Source organism: Peromyscus leucopus, chromosome 14 (assembly GCF_004664715.2).
Source record: "Peromyscus leucopus breed LL Stock chromosome 14, UCI_PerLeu_2.1, whole genome shotgun sequence".
Taxonomy (NCBI): Eukaryota; Metazoa; Chordata; class Mammalia; order Rodentia; family Cricetidae; genus Peromyscus; species Peromyscus leucopus.
This window is the reverse complement of record NC_051075.1, coordinates 88,783,337-88,802,619: the sequence shown is the minus strand read 5'-3', so window position 1 is coordinate 88,802,619 and position 19,283 is coordinate 88,783,337. Positions and strand designations below refer to the sequence as shown.

General features: G+C 46.9%; 1 protein-coding gene across 1 annotated transcript in view; it reads left to right on the top strand.

The window, feature by feature from the left end:
- Positions 1 to 16,509, top strand: part of Myo5c (myosin VC) — a 76,268-nt gene extending 59,759 nt beyond the window's left edge. Inside the window, exons 33-41 of the mRNA XM_028865137.2 lie at positions 1,072 to 1,159; positions 3,001 to 3,099; positions 5,325 to 5,479; positions 6,578 to 6,667; positions 7,410 to 7,560; positions 8,802 to 9,084; positions 11,913 to 12,087; positions 12,504 to 12,584; positions 14,887 to 16,509. Of these exons, the coding sequence (XP_028720970.1) occupies positions 1,072 to 1,159; positions 3,001 to 3,099; positions 5,325 to 5,479; positions 6,578 to 6,667; positions 7,410 to 7,560; positions 8,802 to 9,084; positions 11,913 to 12,087; positions 12,504 to 12,584; positions 14,887 to 15,039 (1,275 nt within the window). The 3' untranslated portion in view covers positions 15,040 to 16,509. The remainder of the gene's footprint in view (positions 1 to 1,071; positions 1,160 to 3,000; positions 3,100 to 5,324; positions 5,480 to 6,577; positions 6,668 to 7,409; positions 7,561 to 8,801; positions 9,085 to 11,912; positions 12,088 to 12,503; positions 12,585 to 14,886) is intronic.
- The last annotated feature ends 2,774 nt before the right edge of the window (positions 16,510 to 19,283 follow it).

Below are 19,283 nucleotides of genomic sequence, written 5' to 3'. Positions count from 1 at the left end.
AAGGGAAAGCGATGCCCAAACCTCAGAACAGTCTCTCTGGCGCCCTCTTCTGACAGCCAAAGAGCCCATTTCCCTGCTCTGATTTTTAAAGTCTGAATTGGACATTAATTTATAATCAAAGAAATAGATCAGGATGTACTACATCCATAAAGTAGGAGGTTGCAAAAAGATATTAACCATATGAAAGGGGTGATACGTGGAAGGATCAGAAATCAAATGCCACATCTTGTGTAATTTCTGTAGTACAGAATAGCTAGAATAGGAAAACCCACAGGGACAGTCAATTGGTGACCACAGAAATAGACTAGAGAGTGAAAGCTAATGGCTACAGGGTTTTTAATTTTTTTAAATTACATTTGTATGTGTCTTATTTAAGGTTCCTATTGGTGAGATAAAACAACATGTCCAAAAGCAACTTGAGGAAGAAGGGGTTTATTTCAGCGTACAGTTACACATCACAGTCCACCATGGAGGGAAGTCAGGGCAGGAACGCAAGGCAGAAACTGAAGCAGAGGCCGTGAAGGAACACTGCTTACCGGCTTATTGCTCGTGGTTTGCTCAGCCTGCCTTCTTCTATCATCCAGGACCACCTGCCCAGGGGTGGTACCACCCACAATGGGGTACATCAATCAGTAATCAAGAAAAACTCCCCACAGGCCAATCTGCTGGGGGCATTTTCTGAATTGAGGTTCTCTCCTCCCAGTGACTCTAGCTCATGTTATGCTAGCAAAAAAAAAAATTAAACTAACTAGAACAGTGTGTGTGTGTGTGTGTGTGTGTGTGTGTGTGTGTGTGTGTGTGTGTACAGCATGCAGGACCCACCATGTGGTATTGGGGATTGAACTCAGAGCACAGGCTTGGAGGCAAGCCCCTTGACTCTCTGAGGCAGCCCAGATGTAGGGGAACATTGAAGATATCTGGAACTGGATAATACAGAAAGCAACTGCTGTGCAAATCATGTGTGTGAGTGAATTTTACAGTATGGGGAATATACAGCCATAAAGCCATTAACAAAAATCAAAGCCAAAGGAGCTATTTCTAAAAAGAGTCCTTGTTTCTGGGTTTCTGAAGGACCTTGAGGAAGAGTTAGACATGAAGGACAGAATGATTAAAAGGCTACAGGATCAAGTCAAGACTTTGACCAAGACGATTGAAAAAGGTAGGAGGGATATGTCCTTATTCTTCTGAGCTTTCGGGTAAGGGACTGTGTTCTGAAGTTCCAGTCCCGTGTCCAGAGTACACAAAGCCAAAGGAATGATGCTCAGCTGGTCAGGTGAGGACCCAGGGGTAGGCTAGAGAAGCTTCGAGGTCTAGAGCAGCTTTTTGCACCACATAGCAAGAACACTGATGTTGTTTCAAGAGACACCCAGAAACAAATATGTTATCCCCTTCCTCTGTTAGTGCCTCACTTTCAAAATGAAATTGTGAAGGAGCATCCAATTAATCATTTTGAAGGCCACCTCTCACACGCAAATACTGGATCCGTGAGTATCCATTTTCTACTAGTGGAGAGAAGTAGAGGAGAAGAAGACAGACATGGCCTCCTGACCTCAGCTGAATGGCATGTCTAGCCTGGCCCCATGAGGCCCACGGGAAGGAAGCACCACGTTTCTTCCCTCTGTTTCGGAGTCTGTGCCCATGGCCAGTCTTCGGCTCCTGCCGCGTTCCTCACTTTCCCTCTTCGTCCCATCTCTGCTTGCACAGGCGGTACCTGTCAGGCATCCCTTTCTCTTTCTGTGCTCATTCCTTTGAAGACCTCCTTTATTCTTAGGTACTCCATTTTCAACTTAAATTTGAAATATCTTCAGCCAAATTGAGGCTCTTTTCTCTTCATTAATAGATGTCTGTTTTGGTTTTGGTTTTGAAGGTTCTTGGGGGGGGTGGGGAGTTTTTCATTGTTTTTCAAGACATGACTTCTCTGTGTAGTAGTGACTGTCCTGGAACTTTCTATGTAGTAATACTGGCCTCGAATTCAGAGATCTGCCTGCCTCTGCCTCCCAAATGCTGGGACTAAAGGCATACACCACCACTGCCCAGTCAATAATAGATGTTATGTGCCAATCTGCATCATGGGAGGAAGGGGCAGGTCTAGATGTCCTGTCCTTTATGTCTCTATTAGAATTGCTGGATGGAGAGATGTGTGGCTAGATTGATGGATGGATGGATGGATGATTCATGAATAGATAGATGACAGACAATAAGTGGATGGATAGATGATAGGTGGATGGATGGATGGATGATAGGTGGATGGATGGATGATAGGTGGATGGGTAGATGATAGGTGGATGGATGGGTGATAGGTGGATGGGTAGATGATAGGTAGATGGGTAGATGATAGGTGGATGGGTAGATGACAGATGGATGATAGGTGTATGGATATATCAATAGAGAATGGATGATGGACAGATGGACAAAAAGGGATAGATGAACAAAATAATGAGCTAACTTCTCTATATAATGTCCACCCAAACCCATATTTAATCTTCTTTTCCTAAGCCCCAGATTCATTTTGTCTTTCACTACTTCCTTCCAGCTCAACACATTCAAATCAGAACTCTTTTCTGCATGAATCAGTTATCCATCATTACATAACATATTACCCCAAACTTAGCAACCCAACAGTAATACCACTGAGTTTGTGGTGGTTTATCACAGGGGCCATAGGAGATGGGCAGATGCCCCCCTGTGGTCAAGACACGTGTCTCTTCTCAGCACTCTGTTCCCCGAGTCTTGCACCCTTCACTGTAGATAACAGGCTTCTTTCTTTCCCCACTGTACTGGAGATGAATGAGGCCTCATTCAAGGACATCTTGGCCTTTTCAGCGTGGCTGTACTCACAGGCAGAAATCACTATAGGGAGAAATCCGAAGCATCCAACGGTCCTAACGTAGCTGAAAGCTGCAGCAGCTTGTGAACAGGGTAAACTCAGACACTAGCCTAACTGTGAAACCAGGCAGTGTGGTTTAGTGTATGTCGCTGACTGTTTGCCTTTGTCTGCAGCCAACAATGTGCACCCGCCCTCAGGACCCAAGGAGTACCTCGGGATGCTGGAATACAAGAAAGAAGATGAGGCCAAGATCATCCAAAACCTCATTCTTGGTAGTCAAAGTCATATCCCTGGGTTATGCTTCTCTTTGAGAACTTAAATAACAGTCGGTTCAAAAGCCCTGGGGAGAGGCAGTTCTTTCTTTCTCTCTCTCTTCCTTCATGTTTTCTTCCCTAGCTTGAAGCTTCCCACCTTCAGCCCTGACCAGGCGATTCTTGGTTGAGGGAAGGGTCTGTGCACTATGAACCACAGCACCATATCACTCATTTCTGCATACACTAGAAGGTGGTGTCAAGTTCCAGGGTTCACAGACACTGCCGGTGACCTTTGGGGAACCAAGATAGTCCTCAGCTAAAAATCACTGCCCCAACCTTCTCTCAAGTCTAATCATAGGGTCAGGATGGAAGACAGAGCTCTTGGCCTTGAGCATAGTGGGGAACACCTGTAATCCCAGCAGTCAGGCAGAAATATTACAAGTCCCAGACCAGCCTGAACTACATACGAGACTTCCTCATGCAAAACCAATGGCCAGAAATGTAGTTCAGTGGTTGAGCACTCAGTATGCACAAGGACTGAGTTTGATCATCAGCACTGGAAAAAAGGGAAAAAAATCAAAGGCACATTTGATCATCTTTATTTCTCAGCAGAAACTCCATGCTAGAGGTAATGGTGGCCCTGTGCTTTGTTTGACTTCTGCTGAGAAATCCATTTGCAGCCATCAAATGGGCTTCCCAGTTATACCCTAGATACAGAAATGTCCTAAAGTGCTTCCTCAGATGTCAGTGGTCTCGGAACCAACCTTACTACCCCGTCTTCACCATGACTCTTCCAAGGGAAGAGAAGACTGCCTTGCAGATGGCTGGTTCCAAGACCTTTAGGAGGAAAAATGTTAATGCATGTCTGTGTGTGTGTGTGTGTGTGTGTGTGTGTGTGTGTTTGTGTGAGTTCACAGGCATATGCATACCCCCAGAGGCCAGAGAGGGTACCAGATGCCCTAGAGCTGGAGTTACAGGGAGTTGTTCACTGCCCAATGTGGGTGCTAGGAGTTAAACTCTGGTCTTCTGCAAAAGAATTGTGTGCTCTTGGCTGCAACTCTCTCTCCATCCTCCCCAAGACCCTTAAAGAAAAAGATGCTGCCTTGATTCCTCTGCTTTGCAATGACCGCCCCCCCAAGAGAACAAGAGGATCAGGCTGTTGATTACTTTTCAATCACTGTTAACAAAATGCCCGATGGAAACAGCGGGAGCAAAGATTTCTTTTGGTATGGCGGGCCTGTTGAGTTCATGGTGGTAAGAGTGTGAGGTAAAACCTGTTCACATCACAGCAGCTGGAAACAGAGATGGTGGCAGGGATCGTAATGACCTAATTTCACCAGTTAGGTACCAGCCTCCCCAAGTAGCACCATTAGCTGGGAAATAAGTGTTGAAAGCATAAGCTTCTAAGGGTCATTTCAGATTCAAACCCTAACACAGCCCTCCCCGTGTAGACACAAAGGGACCTCTTCTCTGGGGCTGTCTTAACTCGGCCACGGGAGGGTCCTGTTTTCCGTTCATACGCTTCTCTGTGAGGTTTCTCTCTTCACCCCTGCTCTGTCTCTCACCTCTCTCTCTTTAAGACTACTTATTTAATGTGTGTGAGTGTCTCCCTGCATGCATGTATGCATGTATGCGTACCCTGAGCATTCTTGGTGTTCATGGAGAGCAGAAAAGGATGTCAGGTCCCATAGAACTGGAGTTAACAGATGGTTGTCAGCCACCCCATGGAAGCTGGGAACTGAATTGAGTCCTCTGCAAGAGCAGTCAGTGCTCTTAACCTCTGAGCATCTCTCCGGTCCCACTCTGATATCTCTTATCCTGAGGCTAGCTTGTCTCCTCTACAGTACTGCTGGTCACTACTGTTCAAGACAGCTTCCTGTGGCTTGAGATTGCTCCCATCCTTACCAAAGAGATTGGGGGTGAGGTACCTGGGCCTTGGGTTCCTTTCTTACATGGGATCCAATGTCTAGAGCCTCTTCACCAGGGAAAATTACAACTTCTTTCTCCTATCTGGACTCTTAACAGAGAGAGCGCTTGACAAATGGGGTGTGAGGCGAGCTGGTGGCCCCCATGCTCATTTGCTAAGTAAGAACCCAGAGTGAGTTTCTCAGAGAGAAGAGACACTGTGCTCTCAGACTCCACCCGAACACAGAAAGGCCAGGAAGCCCACCCCGCCCCTCCCAGCAGCCGTCATAGGCGGAGAGATTCACCAGCAGCTGAGAGCATGTTTCTTTCTGCTACAGACCTGAAGCCCCGAGGCGTGGTGGTCAACATGATCCCCGGGCTGCCAGCTCACATCCTGTTCATGTGTGTGCGGTACGCGGACTCCCTGAACGATGCCAACATGCTCAAGTCCCTCATGAACAGTGCCATTAGCGGCATCAAGCACGTGGTTAAGGTAGGCGTCGCCTTTGAGGCTGGTCCTTGGCATGGTGTCTGATTCGGAAACAGCCCTGGGAAATGCGCAGACACCCAGCCTTTGTCCACCCTTGGCCTCTGAGAAGCAAAGCTACTAAGGAAGGACAAATGGACGAGGCTCCGCCAGTGAACCCCAAAGACTTGTGGAGAGGCTCCAGCCTGGTAGCCACCAGCCTCACCACTACATCCCCTCATGTGTGAGGGATATGTTCCCTCCACCCACGTAGCAGTAAGGGAAATGGAAAACTGGACGATTGTTGATCTCTTCCATTGCCATGTATATGATTATCCTGCCTAAAACATTATTATTATTGGGGCTGGAGAGATGGCTCAGCAGTTAAAAGCATTGGGCGCTCTTGCAGAAGACCTGGGTTTGATTCCTAGAACTCACATGATAGCTCACAACCTTCCGTAACTCCAGTTCCAGGGGATCCAAGGCCCTCTTTTGACCTCCGTGGACACTGTGCACACACATGGTACATAGACACACATGCAAACGAAACACCCATAGGCCTAAAATAAAATTCTAAATGAAAACCTAGTGTTCCTGCTTTTCCTGGTCTAGAAAAGAAGAACCAGGTGTTCATTAGGCCAGTGACTTTGTACGGTTAAAATACTGTAGCTGAGACCCCTCCCGCCCCACCCCTCCCCCACTCCTATGCAGTGTGTTGAAGAAGATGGAGAGCCTTCCTGTGCTCCTAACCTTCCCATAATGAACTCATCCAGGCTGGAGGGTGGCTCTGCCCCCACACAGTTACATGAGGCCCCAGGCTCCGCTCAGCCTGCTGAATGCCGCTCCCTAGCTGTGCTCATCAGAATGACTGGACAGCTAGACAGCCCATAGTTGTCTACTCTGTGAGTAGGGACCCGCATGGGTGTGGCCCACAGATCAGAAGTTACCAGCTAAGCTGGTTTTTAATGTTTGTTTGTTTGTTTGTTTGTTTGTTTTGAGTGAGGGCTTCCCTGTGTAGCCCAGGCTGGCCTCAGGCTTGGAGATCAACCAGCCCCTGCCTCCTGAGTGCCGGGATTAAAGGTATGTGCCCCCATGCCCACCCAGCATTATCTTCTCTTGTCTAAGGAACATTTTGAAGATTTGGAGATGCTCTCCTTCTGGCTGTCCAACACTTGCCATTTCCTCAACTGCCTGAAGCAATACAGCGGAGAAGAGGTAGGGATGCACGCCTGTCCTGCTTGCTGATGGCATCCTGGGAGCCCTTCATCCGTGACTCCCTGCTCCACACAGCCTCTGGGCCAGCTGGCTCGCTGATCTGTTTGTGTGTCACCTGCCACGTGCCTGGGTGGTACGCCTGAGCAGTTCAGACCTAGAGTTTAGTGGGAAGCGTCACCCTCCTCAGCTTTTGAGCCGATGGAAGACGTGCTGGTCTTGTTTCCTTCGGATGGTGATGTTCTGTGGATTTCAGTACGAGGACCCAAAATGCAACCTCCGGTTCATTTTGCTAAGTGTACTCTGTAGAGGACTCTGATTATTCTTCCATAGTCCATAAGTAGATGACCTCTATACCCCAACAATCCCTCCAGGAAGCGACACCACGAAGGTGTCCTTCAAGCCTCACTGGGGCATTTTTCACTGAGCTAGAACAACAAAGTGGCTTTGGGGCTGTTTTTACTCCACGTGCAGAGGCCAGAGCGGGACACTGAGCGTGAGCCTCTGTAGCTCTCTGCTTTGGGGCCAATGCTGTGATTCTAGCTGTGACTGACTGAGGGTAGACAATAAATTGCTGGGGTTTTGTCATATAAAATAAACTTGAAGAACTCCTTTAAAAGCAGACATTAAGTTTTAAACTGTGAAAGTTACCCTAGGTGCGGATGATAGCATCCTTAGTATGGATAGCATTTCAGTTTCCTCCCTGTCTACAGCATTCTCATGTTTATGCTCACATTGGTTTCAGGAATTCATGAAGTATAACAGCCCACAGCAGAATAAGAACTGCTTGAACAATTTTGATCTTACAGAATACAGACAAATTCTGAGTGATGTGGCTATTCGGATTTATCACCAGTTCATCGTGGTAATGGAAAACAACATCCAGCCAATAATAGGTAAGGAGAGAAGTAATTAAGGCCAAGAGACACTTAGAGCAACATCAAAGCTGTTTGTTTATTCGTTTTGAGACAGAGTCTCCTGTAGCCCAGGCAGGCCTTGAACTTGATATGTAACTATAGCCAAGGCAGGTCTTGAACTCATAATCCTTCTGCCCGTACCTCCTGAGTGCTAGGATTATAGGTATGGGCCACCATGCCTGGTTGAGAATCCAACCAAGGCTTCATGCCTACTAGGCAAACATTCTCCCAACTGAGCTACAATTCCAGCCCAAGAGACTTTTTAAAATAGAAACTTTGTATGTGGTGTATGTGATTGTGAATAACATAGCTTGAAAAACTAGGAAAGCACAATCACCATGAATGTCTACCTTTTAATTCTTGGTGTGCTTAAAGCAGCTCCATAAATATTAGCACACAGTTGGCCATTTTCTTTGGGTAAGGATGCCTTTTCCCGAGGGAACCCTGTGGAGAAGTTATGCTATTTATTTTATGTGCTGCTCTGGGTTCTTGTTTGGCTGTACCGAGTGTTTCTGAAATCCTCAAATCCCACTCATATTTGTGTAGACTTTACTCAGCTCTCTGAAACTTAAATACCTCAAGCTTTGATGATTCCAGACTCTGAGCTACTTGCTGATCTCTTTCCCGTGGAGACCACTATTTCAAACCTCCAGGAGGTACTTCTGCCCTTCTGTAAGCCATGGTCCATGCCCTGGCATCTTATGGTACCCCAATATACTCAGTTCAGTTCTTTTTTTTTTTTTTAATATTAGGACTTTTTTGTTTGTGTGTTTGTTTCTATGCCAAAAGCAACTTAAGGACTAGTTTACTTTGGCTCAGAGTTTCAGGGAACACAGTCCACCAAGACAAAAATGGCCATTGGCAGGACCATGAGACAACGGGCCATCTTGCATCCACAGTGAGGAAGCAAAGAGAGACAATCATGGGTCATCAGATGGCTTCCTCCCTTTTATTTGGTCCAGGACCCCAGTGCATGAATGCCTCTGCCCTACACGTAGGGTGGGATTTCCCACCTCCATTTACCTAATTTGAGAGAATCCCACTAGAAGCTCAGAAGTTTGTTTCCTAGGTGGTTCTAAATCCCATCCAACTGACAACCAAGATTAACCACTGCGCTCTATCACAACTATGTTTATCGACTACAAAAAACAGACATTGAAGTGATGGGGTGTGCGTCCTAATGCGACCCCTGTGTAACGAGCCTCCCACCCGTCCGGCAGTGCCAGGCATGCTGGAGTACGAGAGTCTGCAGGGCATTTCCGGCCTGAAGCCCACTGGTTTCCGGAAGCGCTCATCCAGCATCGATGACACAGATGCCTACACCATGACGTCTGTCCTGCAGCAGCTGAGCTACTTCTACAGTACCATGTGTCAGAACGGCCTGGACCCCGAGCTCGTGAGGCAGGCGGTGAAACAGCTGTTCTACCTGATTGGGGCGGTGACCCTCAACAGCCTCCTCCTGCGGAAGGACATGTGCTCCTGCAGGAAAGGGATGCAGATCAGGTAAAACCCACATGCCACACCTCCCAGCTCCCGGAGAGGCCAGCAGGAAGGAATACTGGACCCTCAGCCATCCAGTGTGCTGATGCTCGACCTTCACTGCCATCCTATGTACACTGCAACTCCCCATCCCCCCACTGCACCCTCACCCTCCTATCCCCCACCCCCCAACCCCTGCCGAGCCTCTTGAGTGTGGCTTGTTGGTGGCTCCACACCAACCCCCCTTGTACTCTACTGCTCTGGCCTATGAGAATAGCCTTCATATGGTGTAGATTCTGATTTTCCAAGGTTATCATGCACTCTACCAGTCGCTTGCTTGGTGACGGGCCCAGTCAGGTAGAGAACCCAGCAAAGTGTGGAGAGGCTCAGAACAGCTGAGTAGTGGTCCAAGAGACCAAACAGTTAGTCACAAGCAGGTGGTACAGGGATGCTCAGGGATAAATGAGACTGAGGACAGATGTACTGAGGACACCAGAGAGAGGAGCCTTAGGCGACAAGGTTGAGAAAGAGGAGCATTCCAAGCAGGAGATGGATGAAGGCAAAGGAGCGGTCCATCTCCGGCTCTGCCTGGAGTAAGCAGCAGCGGTCCCTCTCCGGCTCTGCCTGGAGTAAGCAGCAGCGGTCCATCTCCGGCTCTGCCTGGAATAAGCAGCATCGGTCCATCTCCGGCTCTGCCTGGAGTAAGCAGCAGTGGTCTGTTTGGCAGGACCCAACAGGACTGCTGTAGAGAGGAGGGGTTGGATCCAGACCAGGAGCACCTAGAATACAGTGAAAGCATTCGGGGTTCGTCTTGAAGACAACACACAGTTTTAAGGACCATAGACCCTATCTTAAATTGAGGAGTCACGGAGCCTGTGATTAGGAAACACATAGCATAGGAGAGATGCTTAAGATAGTGTGTGTGTGTATGTGTGTGTGTGTGTGTGTGTGTGTTTTCAGGCAATTGATACCTGTGTGTGCTATAAGGGACTGGGGAGGTGACTGTAGGTGTGTGCTGTGATTTGAGGGAGGAGTTAAATTATCTTATGCCAAGAAATACCTGTAAAGAATCCACCATGCCTTCTTAGCACTCATGAATGTTGGAGTTGGACTTCCCATAAACCGCATGGACAAAATCCCATGACACCATACTGCAGTTTTTAGATGCAAAGGGGCACTCGTGGGGACCAGCCTTTGCACATCTTTTGCTCTTCACTGAGAAAGGGAAAAGAAGCTCTAAGCATTTCACATTTAAGTTCAGGCTGTGAGACTGAACAAGCTTCTACCGAAAGGCAAGGCAGAGGGCTGGGATGTGGTTGGGCTGATAGAGTGCCTGCCCAGCGTAGACAAAGCTCTGGGTTCCCTCCCAGCACCACGGAAACCTTGTGCTCACCTTCCTGTTGTTTTTAGTTTAATTCCATTGTGGTCTTAGATCATACTTCGTTAAACACTTAGAAATAAACTGGACTGTCTCCCAGGGACCAAGGGGCTAGATCACAGCATCAGAGCTCTGGGTGAACTGGCCCTCTTGTCATTATGTAATGTCCTGCTTATCCCTTCCTGGTCATTTTCTCTAAAGTCTTCTTTAAAATGATTGGAGCCATTCCAGATTTATCTGATTAGTATTTTCGCAGCATATCTTCTTCTATACATTTATTTTTAACATTCTTACATCATATTTGTATTTCTTGTAGATAGACACACAAATGTCTTGGTGTTTGTAAGACTTGGTTTTTAAATTACGTGCGTTGAGGGGTGGGTAGTTTGTACATGTGATGCAGTACCCACAGAGACCAGAAGAGGGCATCAGATTCCTCTAGATGGTGGTTCTCAATCTGTGGGCCCGTGACCCTCTTAAAGTCACGTATCAGATATTCACATTACGATTAATAACAGTAGCAAAATTACAGTTATGAAGTAGCAACGGAATGATTTTATGGTTGGGGGACACCACCACATGAGGAAGTGTATTAAAGTTGAGAGAACTGCTGCTCTAGGAGTCCCAGGCAACTGTGAGCGGCCTGGTGTGGGTGCTGGGAACCAAACACAGATTTTTCTGTAGAGCAGTTATCACCCTTAACTTCTGGGCTGTTTCCCCAGCCCAGGTCATGTTTTCTTTTTCAATCCAATCAAACCAGTGTGCTTCTTAATTAAGGAATTTAGACCATTTAAATTTAATGTAATTGATGATATATTTAGTTTTTTTCTACCGTGTTATTTTCTTCCTTACAATTTGTTTTTACTGCTTTTTTAATTATGTGTATGTGTGTGTGTGTGTCCGTGTTGGGGGTCTGTGTGTGCAAGTGTAGTGCCCACAGAGGCCGGAGGCAATGATGCCCCTGGAGTCGGAATTAGAGAGTTGTAAGCCTCCACATGCTGGGAACTCCCATGATGCATGGGGTCCTCTGCAAGGGAAGCAGCCCTGGCCATCTTTCCAGCCCCTGCCTATTATTTTACTTTGTTCCTCTGATTTCCTTTGTCTGCCTTTCTGGTGACACTAGAACGTTCTGTTATCTAATTTATTAATTGTGTTGTTTTTTTACTAGTTGCTCTGGGGACCAAAGTCTACATACTTGCCTCTTTCACAACCTATTTAGAGTCAACATCACTGTGTCCGGTGGTGTGTTCAGCATCTTCCACCACACAGGGCTCTTGACACGGTCCCATTATGTCCCAGCTGTCATACAGATGACGGCGGTGATCTGGACAGCCATCTCCCAGGCCCTCCCCTCCTGTTGTGAGTGAGACTGCTAGACTTGGCTCCTGGGCACGCCGCCGTGAGCTCTGCCAGCCTCTAGGACGTGCCGAGGGATTTGACGCTCTTCCCTGAAGTGTCCGCTGACTTTCTCCAGGTGCAACATCAGCTACTTAGAAGAATGGCTTAAAGATAAGAATTTGCAGAACAGCACAGCCAAGGAGACGCTGGAGCCCCTCTCCCAGGCAGCCTGGTTGCTCCAGGTCAAGAAGACCACGGAGAGTGACGCCAAGGAGATCTCTGAATGCTGCACCTCCCTGTCTGCTGTGCAGGTGAGCAGGACAGTCTAGCTTCTCTCGGGACCTGGAAGGACAGATCCTGAGGCATTTGCCGGCTTAGCCGGCTGTGTGGTGCACCTGACCCCTAAGCGGCTTCTCTTTCACCTGGTAACTATTTGGTGGCTACTGCCTGCAGGCTTCAGGGCGTAACTGTGTATATGCAATCTTCCTGGGCACTAAACTAGTGGGAGCTGGGAGGCTGGAAGGGGAGAGTCCCCCGCTGCCGCCATCTGACTGTGCGGTTGGTCCGTGTGCACTCAGCAGTCCATTCTCTTGGGAACAGACAGCACAGGGCTCCAGAGACAAATTCTAGTACAGGAGGACCACCTGTGCTTCTGGAAGGTTCTTAATGTCCAGGACTGTTTGCTCTTGTCTTCTTGGTCTGACCCCATGTTCTGTAATGTTCACAGATCATAAAGATCCTTAATTCGTACACACCTATAGATGACTTCGAGAAAAGAGTTGCTCCGTCCTTTGTTCGCAAAGTACAGGTGAGACCCTCAGGGGTTGCGCATGTTAATCTGACCCCAGTGTTGCTGGAGGGCTTCTCTCCAGGTTCCCCAAGCCCCACAGTCCCACAATCCACTTATAAAATAATCACTCAGACGCTTATATTACTTATAAACTGTATGGCCGTGGCAGGCTTCTTGCTAACTGTTCTTATAGCTTAAATTAACCCATTTCTACAAATCTATACCTTGCCATATGGCTGGTGGCTTACCAGCATCTTAACATGCTGCTTGTCCTGGCCGTGGCTGCAGTGTCTCTCCCCCCTTTTTCCTGTTTCCCCAATTCTCATCTCTCCTTGTCCTGCCTATACTTCCTGCCTGGTCACTGGCCATCAGTGTTTTATTTATATAGAGTGATATCCACAGCACCCCAGTACACTCTATCAGACATTGGGACTCCATTAAAATGATGCAGCCCAAGATTAAAGCTCAGTGGGCAAGCGTGTGAAACACCTGCTCACAGACAGCTGGTGTCTTTTGACCCGTTCCAATCCTGATGAGAAGGGAGAATGGAAACACATAAAGCGAGACCCCAGTGCCATGACCTTCAGCCCTCTTTAAAAAAATTAGTGTGTGTGTGTGTGTGTGTGTGTGTGTGTGTGTGTGTGTGTACATATATACCACAGTGTGTGTACATGCATTCCACGATGTGTGAATAGAGGTCGTAGGACAGCTGACAGGAGTCAGTTATCTCCATCCATCTTGTGGGTTCCTGGGATTGAACTCAGGTTGTCAGGCTTGGCAGCAAGCTCCTTTTACCCATGGAGCCCTCTCACCCATTGGGCTGTTTTGAGAAGTAGCGCAAATGAGCAGAAACCAGTGGAAACAGACCTATGGACCCATTTTTCTGTGACCATTCCCAAAGTTTCTGTCCCAGAGAACAAGGTCCCCAGGGACCTTGGGGATCCTATAGACCCTTTCAGGAGTCTGCAAAACCCTTGCTTTTTGCCAGAGCTGTGCCTGGATGAGGTAAAGTTTCCTCACACTCAATCCAGACCAACTTATCTCAACACACTGAATACAGAAGCAGGTGGCACACACAAGTCTCAAGCCTGCTCAGACATCAAGAGCTTCACAGAACAGAAAACTGCCTGCTCCCACTGTGTTGTCTTTTGGGTTTTGTTTTTCATTCTGAAAATTTAGCTGTGTTTCAACAACAACAACAAAAAAAATGCTACGTTCACTTTAATGAATGTATTCATATTTAAATATTGTTTTAATTACTAATATGGTAAATACCACTAGTTATACCCACATATACAAAAGCTCTTTGGAGTCCTCATAATTATTAAGAATATAACGTAAGGCTAGAGAGATGGCTCAGCAGTTAAGAGCACTTGCTGCTCTTACAAAGGACACAAGTTCAGTTCCTAGCACCCACGTCATGAGTCTCACAATTGCCTGTAACTCCAGTTCCAGGGAATCTGATGCCCCCTTTTGGCCTCTGTGGGCACTGCACACATGGGGTGTACACACATAGACACATATACACATGCAAATTTTTTTATTTTTAAAAATGTATTTATTTATTTGTTTTTTTTTCCAAACAGGGTTTCTCTGTGTAGCCCTGGCTGTCCTAGAACTCACTCTGTAGACCAGGCTGGCCTCGAACTCAGAGATCTGCCTGCTTCTGCCTCCTGAGTACTGGGATTAGAGGCATGTGCCACCCACCCAGAAATTTTTAAAAATTTAAAGAGTAGAAAGCAATCCTGACACCAAAATTTACAAATAATAAAGACATAAATAGATTTAAAAAATAAACAAACATAAAACTTGAGATCCAGTCATGTCTGAGCTTAGAATTAAACCTTGATATGTACATAAATACATAAGAATAAAACATACTAGCAAGGTGCCTCAGCAGGTAAAAGTGCTTGCTGCCAAGACTAAAGACCTGAGTTTGATCCCCAGGACCTTTGTGGCAGGAGAGAACAGACTTCCATAAGTTGTTCTCTGATGTTCAACCACTACCTCCCAACACATACACGTGGTTGAATGTAATTTTTTTGAAGGGTAAAAATCTTTACAGTCAGCCTGTCCTATGGGGAATGAACTTGTGGAGTGAAACATTGAGTGACTTCCTGGGCACTAACTGCACAGGAGGCCCGAATAGGCTTGTCTCCCTGGAGCTGTGTGTTCAACCGCCCAGGGCGCCCTCTCCTCTGATTGCTAGAGTTCTCTCAAGGAGACAGAGCTGTTGCGTTTCCCTGGCTCTGGACCTCCGAGTAGTGGCGAACCAGAAAGCCCCTGTTCCCTGACTCCCTCCCCTTGGTTCTGACCTCAGGCTCTTCTGAATAACCGGGGTGACTCATCCCAGCTGATGCTGGACACCAAGTACCTTTTTCAAGTGACATTTCCTTTCACCGCCTCGCCGCACGCCCTGGAGATGACCCAGATCCCCAGCAGCTTCAAGCTCGGCTTTCTCCGGAGACTGTAGCAGGAGAAAAGATGGATATCCGTCCCCCTGGATCCCCGAGTGAAGGTCCAGCGGAGGGAGGGATGTTGGGCTTGTGATGGACTGCCGGTTAAGAAGGAAAGCCCACCTGTCTCCAGAGATGCCATGTGGCCGGCTGGGCTGGAAAGGGCTCTTGCTCCTGATCTCAGTGGCTGTTGCTGCAACTCCCGAAGGCTCCATTATTGTCCCAGTGCCTTTGTTTATTGGGGACCTCCCCACCCACACAGGGTGAAATCTGGGGGCACTGTGGTTCCCCAGGTTTTTAAGTTTCCTGTGAAGTCAAGAGCTAGTTCCAAAGCCACAGGTGAGTTCCCTGCCTACACCTTCCAGAAAAGAATCCCACTTGGCCCCTGGAACAAAGTCTTCTTGCCCTGCCTCTGCTGGCAGGAAGGGCTCGTTAGCTCTTCTTACCAAAGACACCCTTGGATTAGAAAACTGTTCACTTTAGACTGTCTCATTTCTAAGTGAGTGTTCATCTGAGAGATGGGCATGGGAGCACACACCTGTAATCCCAGCACTCAGAAAGGTGAGACAGGAGGATTACCTTGAGTTCAGTGTCAGCCTGTGCTACACAGAGTAAGAACCCATCTCAGAAGAAAAATTGTTTTATGTAAATATCTATTTAAAACAAATTTACTATCAAAGCTTACTTTTATGCCATTAATCATCTTTTCTGAAAATTTAAAAAACCGTACCAGCCCCAACATAATTTGGGGGGGGAGGGGTTTGAGACAGGGTTTCTCTGTGCAGCAGTCCTGGCTATCCTAGAACTTGCTTTGTAGAGCAGGCTGGCCTCGAACTCACTGAGATCCACCTGCCTCTGCCTCCCGAGTGCTGGGACACCTCAGTATGGTCACTGCCCAGCCAACATCATTTTTATAATCTCATTTAATTTTTTTAAATGCAACTACTTCTTTTAAAACTAGATTTAGCTGTAGGGTTGGAGCTCAGTGATGGAGCAGTTGACCCAAGTACCACACACCCAGGCACACACATTTGCACACATGCACACACATACAACTTGTGAGGGTTTTTTTCTCTATCTAATAAGTATTCTAATATACTTTTTAAATATTTTTATAAAAGAAACTGAAGATTTGGGCAAGTTCTCCCTTTGGAGAAATCTAGTCTTCCCTCATCTTGTGAGAACTGGCTGCTCCTTTCTCCAAACTATTTCCCTTCCCTTCAAAATACAGGCCTTTGATGAGCACCCTGCCCCATAGCTGAGACCCAACACTTCCGTCACCCTACGCCACCTGACCACCCTCCAGTCTGATGGTCTCAGGCAGTAGCTGTGACCCCACAGTAGGGTCATCTCTGGGGAGACTGGGGGACTAAGAAGCAGTGGCACAATGTGGGCCACCCTACTGATGCGGGATGCCTTTCCAAACAGTCCCCAAATGACGACAATAGGATGTTACAATACTTCAATAAAATAAATTATTGAGCAAATTGCATGCAGTTATTTCCACCATTGCAGATTACATATCTTCTCACCTTGCAGTTCTGTGCCCTTCCTTGAGGGTTATAGAGAAAGATGGGAGAATCCTCCAATGCACAGTGTGTCACTTGAAGTAAGTAGACACTGGGGGCAGGCTGTCTACTGGCTGTGTCTGGGGCTCCCTGGCTATCGAGTGAGAGGCTGCAGGATGGAGTTGGCTGGGTTTCTGCTCCTCACTCATGACCTCAATGCCCACTCCTGTCCCCCTTTGCTTACATTCAGCCTCGGGATTCACACGCACTTTCTAGTATTTACCTGGGTTGTACACCAATGACCTTGGCCATGCCTTCTGCTGGCCTGTGAGTTCCTAGAGGGCGGGACCCCATCTTATTCTACATTTCATCTGTATGCTAGGGTGCTGGGAGACAAGTGAATTGGCAAGGTCCCCTGGAGATGGCAAGGGTTAGAGTGTAGGAGGAGTCAATGTGGGGACCTTGCTTGAGGACAAGAGACTTAAGGATGCTGATGAGTTTTATACAGGAGAAAGAGGAAGGCGCTTACCCCATGGCCTCGATCACTGTAAAGGTGGGAAGGAAGAGCAGTGCTGAGACATGATCTCAACACAAAAGGTAGGGATGGCAGGCTTGCTCCATGGAGAAGAGGCAGATTCACAAGGTCAAATGAATTGAATTCTGTCTCCCAGGAAGGAATCTATCGGAGTTAAGAGAAGTCCAAACCATGTGGAGAGGCAGAGGGAGTGTGTGCCAGTGAGTGGCCCAAAGTGAGCGTAGGTGTGCAGATGGGGAGTCTCTGAGCTGCAAAGTCCAGATAAAGAGATTAGGTGATCAGTGGCTCAAACCTTCACACCGCACAGTAACCTCCCTCCTTTCCGCCCGACCGTCCCAGGAATCCCTTGCTCTGTAAGGTATGTACTCTCCAACCTCAGGGAACTTGGGCTCCTAATTATGCAGCCATGTCTGGATTCCTACAGACCAAGGAAGGTCATGGGAATCTCTCTGTGGAGGGTGCCCAGTGGGGAGTGTTTGTGTTTTGGTTACTCTGTGTGTATATACTTTAATTTTTCTACAGCCTTCATGACTTTATTTCAAAATCATAAAGAGATTTTTAAAAAACAGGTTAGTGTTGGCATCAGTAAAAAAAAATTAAGCATCTAACTTAAAATAATCTAATTTAAAATAATTTAATTGGTCTTTAAAATAATCTAATTGGTCTTCAAAACTGGTACAGCCGCAGTATAACAACCAAAGCCCTCAAGTGCAACTGATGGAACAGATGAGCCACCGCAACAGGTCCACGGGATCCACCTCCTGCCTTAACCCCCATTCATTACATTCTATTGCTTGAATCCAGTCCACTCCTGGTGAACATGTGGATTTTTCCAGTTTGGGGATATTTGTGAGCAAAGCTGTTATGACAGTCTTACCTTTTTTTTTTTTTTAAGAAATAAGTGTGCATTTCTGTTGAACACATACTCAGGAGGAGAATTGATGGGTCACACACCACACCACACACACACACACACTCACACACACACACACACACACACACACACACGTTTGCTTACCATTAAGAAGTCCTACCAGACAGTTCTCCAAAGTAGTTGCACCACTTTGTGACCCACACTGGCAGTGAAAGATGTTCCTACATCCTTGCCCACACTTTGTATAGCAGGGGGGTTTGTTCTAGATTTATTTTTAATTAGGCATCTGCCCAGGGGTGAGTGGGCACAATACTACATTTGCCTGCAGAGACCAGAAGAGGTTGTTAGGTCCCCTGGAGCAGGAGCTACAGCATTGGTCCACCTTCCAGTATGAGTGTCCGCAACAGGACTTGGGTCCTCTGGAAAAGCAACACACGCTCTTAACTACTGAGTCATCTTTCCAGGCCCTGTATATCGGTTTTTTTAAATTTTAGGTATTCTAACCTAGCCAGCCAGATGGCTCAGCAGGTAAAGACACTTGCCACCAAACCCGAGAACCAGAGTTTGATATCGAAGACCCACATGATAAAAGGAGAAAACTGACTACCAAAAGTTGTCCTTCCACCTCTACACACACTAAATATAGTCAATTTCAGGAATTCTCATGTATCGCTAATAGTGTCACATTATGGATTTAATTTGTGTCTTTGACAAATGATTCTATGTATCATCTTTTTGCACCAGATTTTGCCTGACTAGCCTCATTTGAGGAATACTGCACATTTTATGCAGTATCCTGCACATTTTAAAAATAATTTTTATTGAGCTGTACTGCCCCAAACATAAAAGTCATCAATGTAAAATGTTTGGGTGGGTTTTCACCTGCGTGCAAGGATGTGCATGATGCCTTGGCTGTAATTGGACTCCAAGTACCCCATTACCCCTAATCCCATAGTCTCTGAGCAATCAATCACTAAGAGTTCTCCATTCACCAAGCCCCATCACCCACAGCTGGACTTTTGATGGTGTTGTGTGTCCTGGACACTCATGTAATGGTACCATGTGGACTTTGTGTCCAGCTCCTTTCACACCAAGACGTTTCCGGTGTTCATCACTGTAGGGAGAGTCAGAGCCTCACTTTTTATTACTGCCACAAAAACTGCTTCCCGGACAAACCATGGTTTGTTTGCCTCTTCTTCCCTTGCTGGATGTTTGAGTTGTTTGCATTGTTTACCTGAAAATAATGCTGCTTCAAACACTCTTCTATGTGACATTTTATTTTTGTTCTGCTTTTTTTTTTTTTCAGTGCTGGGGACAGAGTGTTAAGGAAGACGGGGAGCCGAG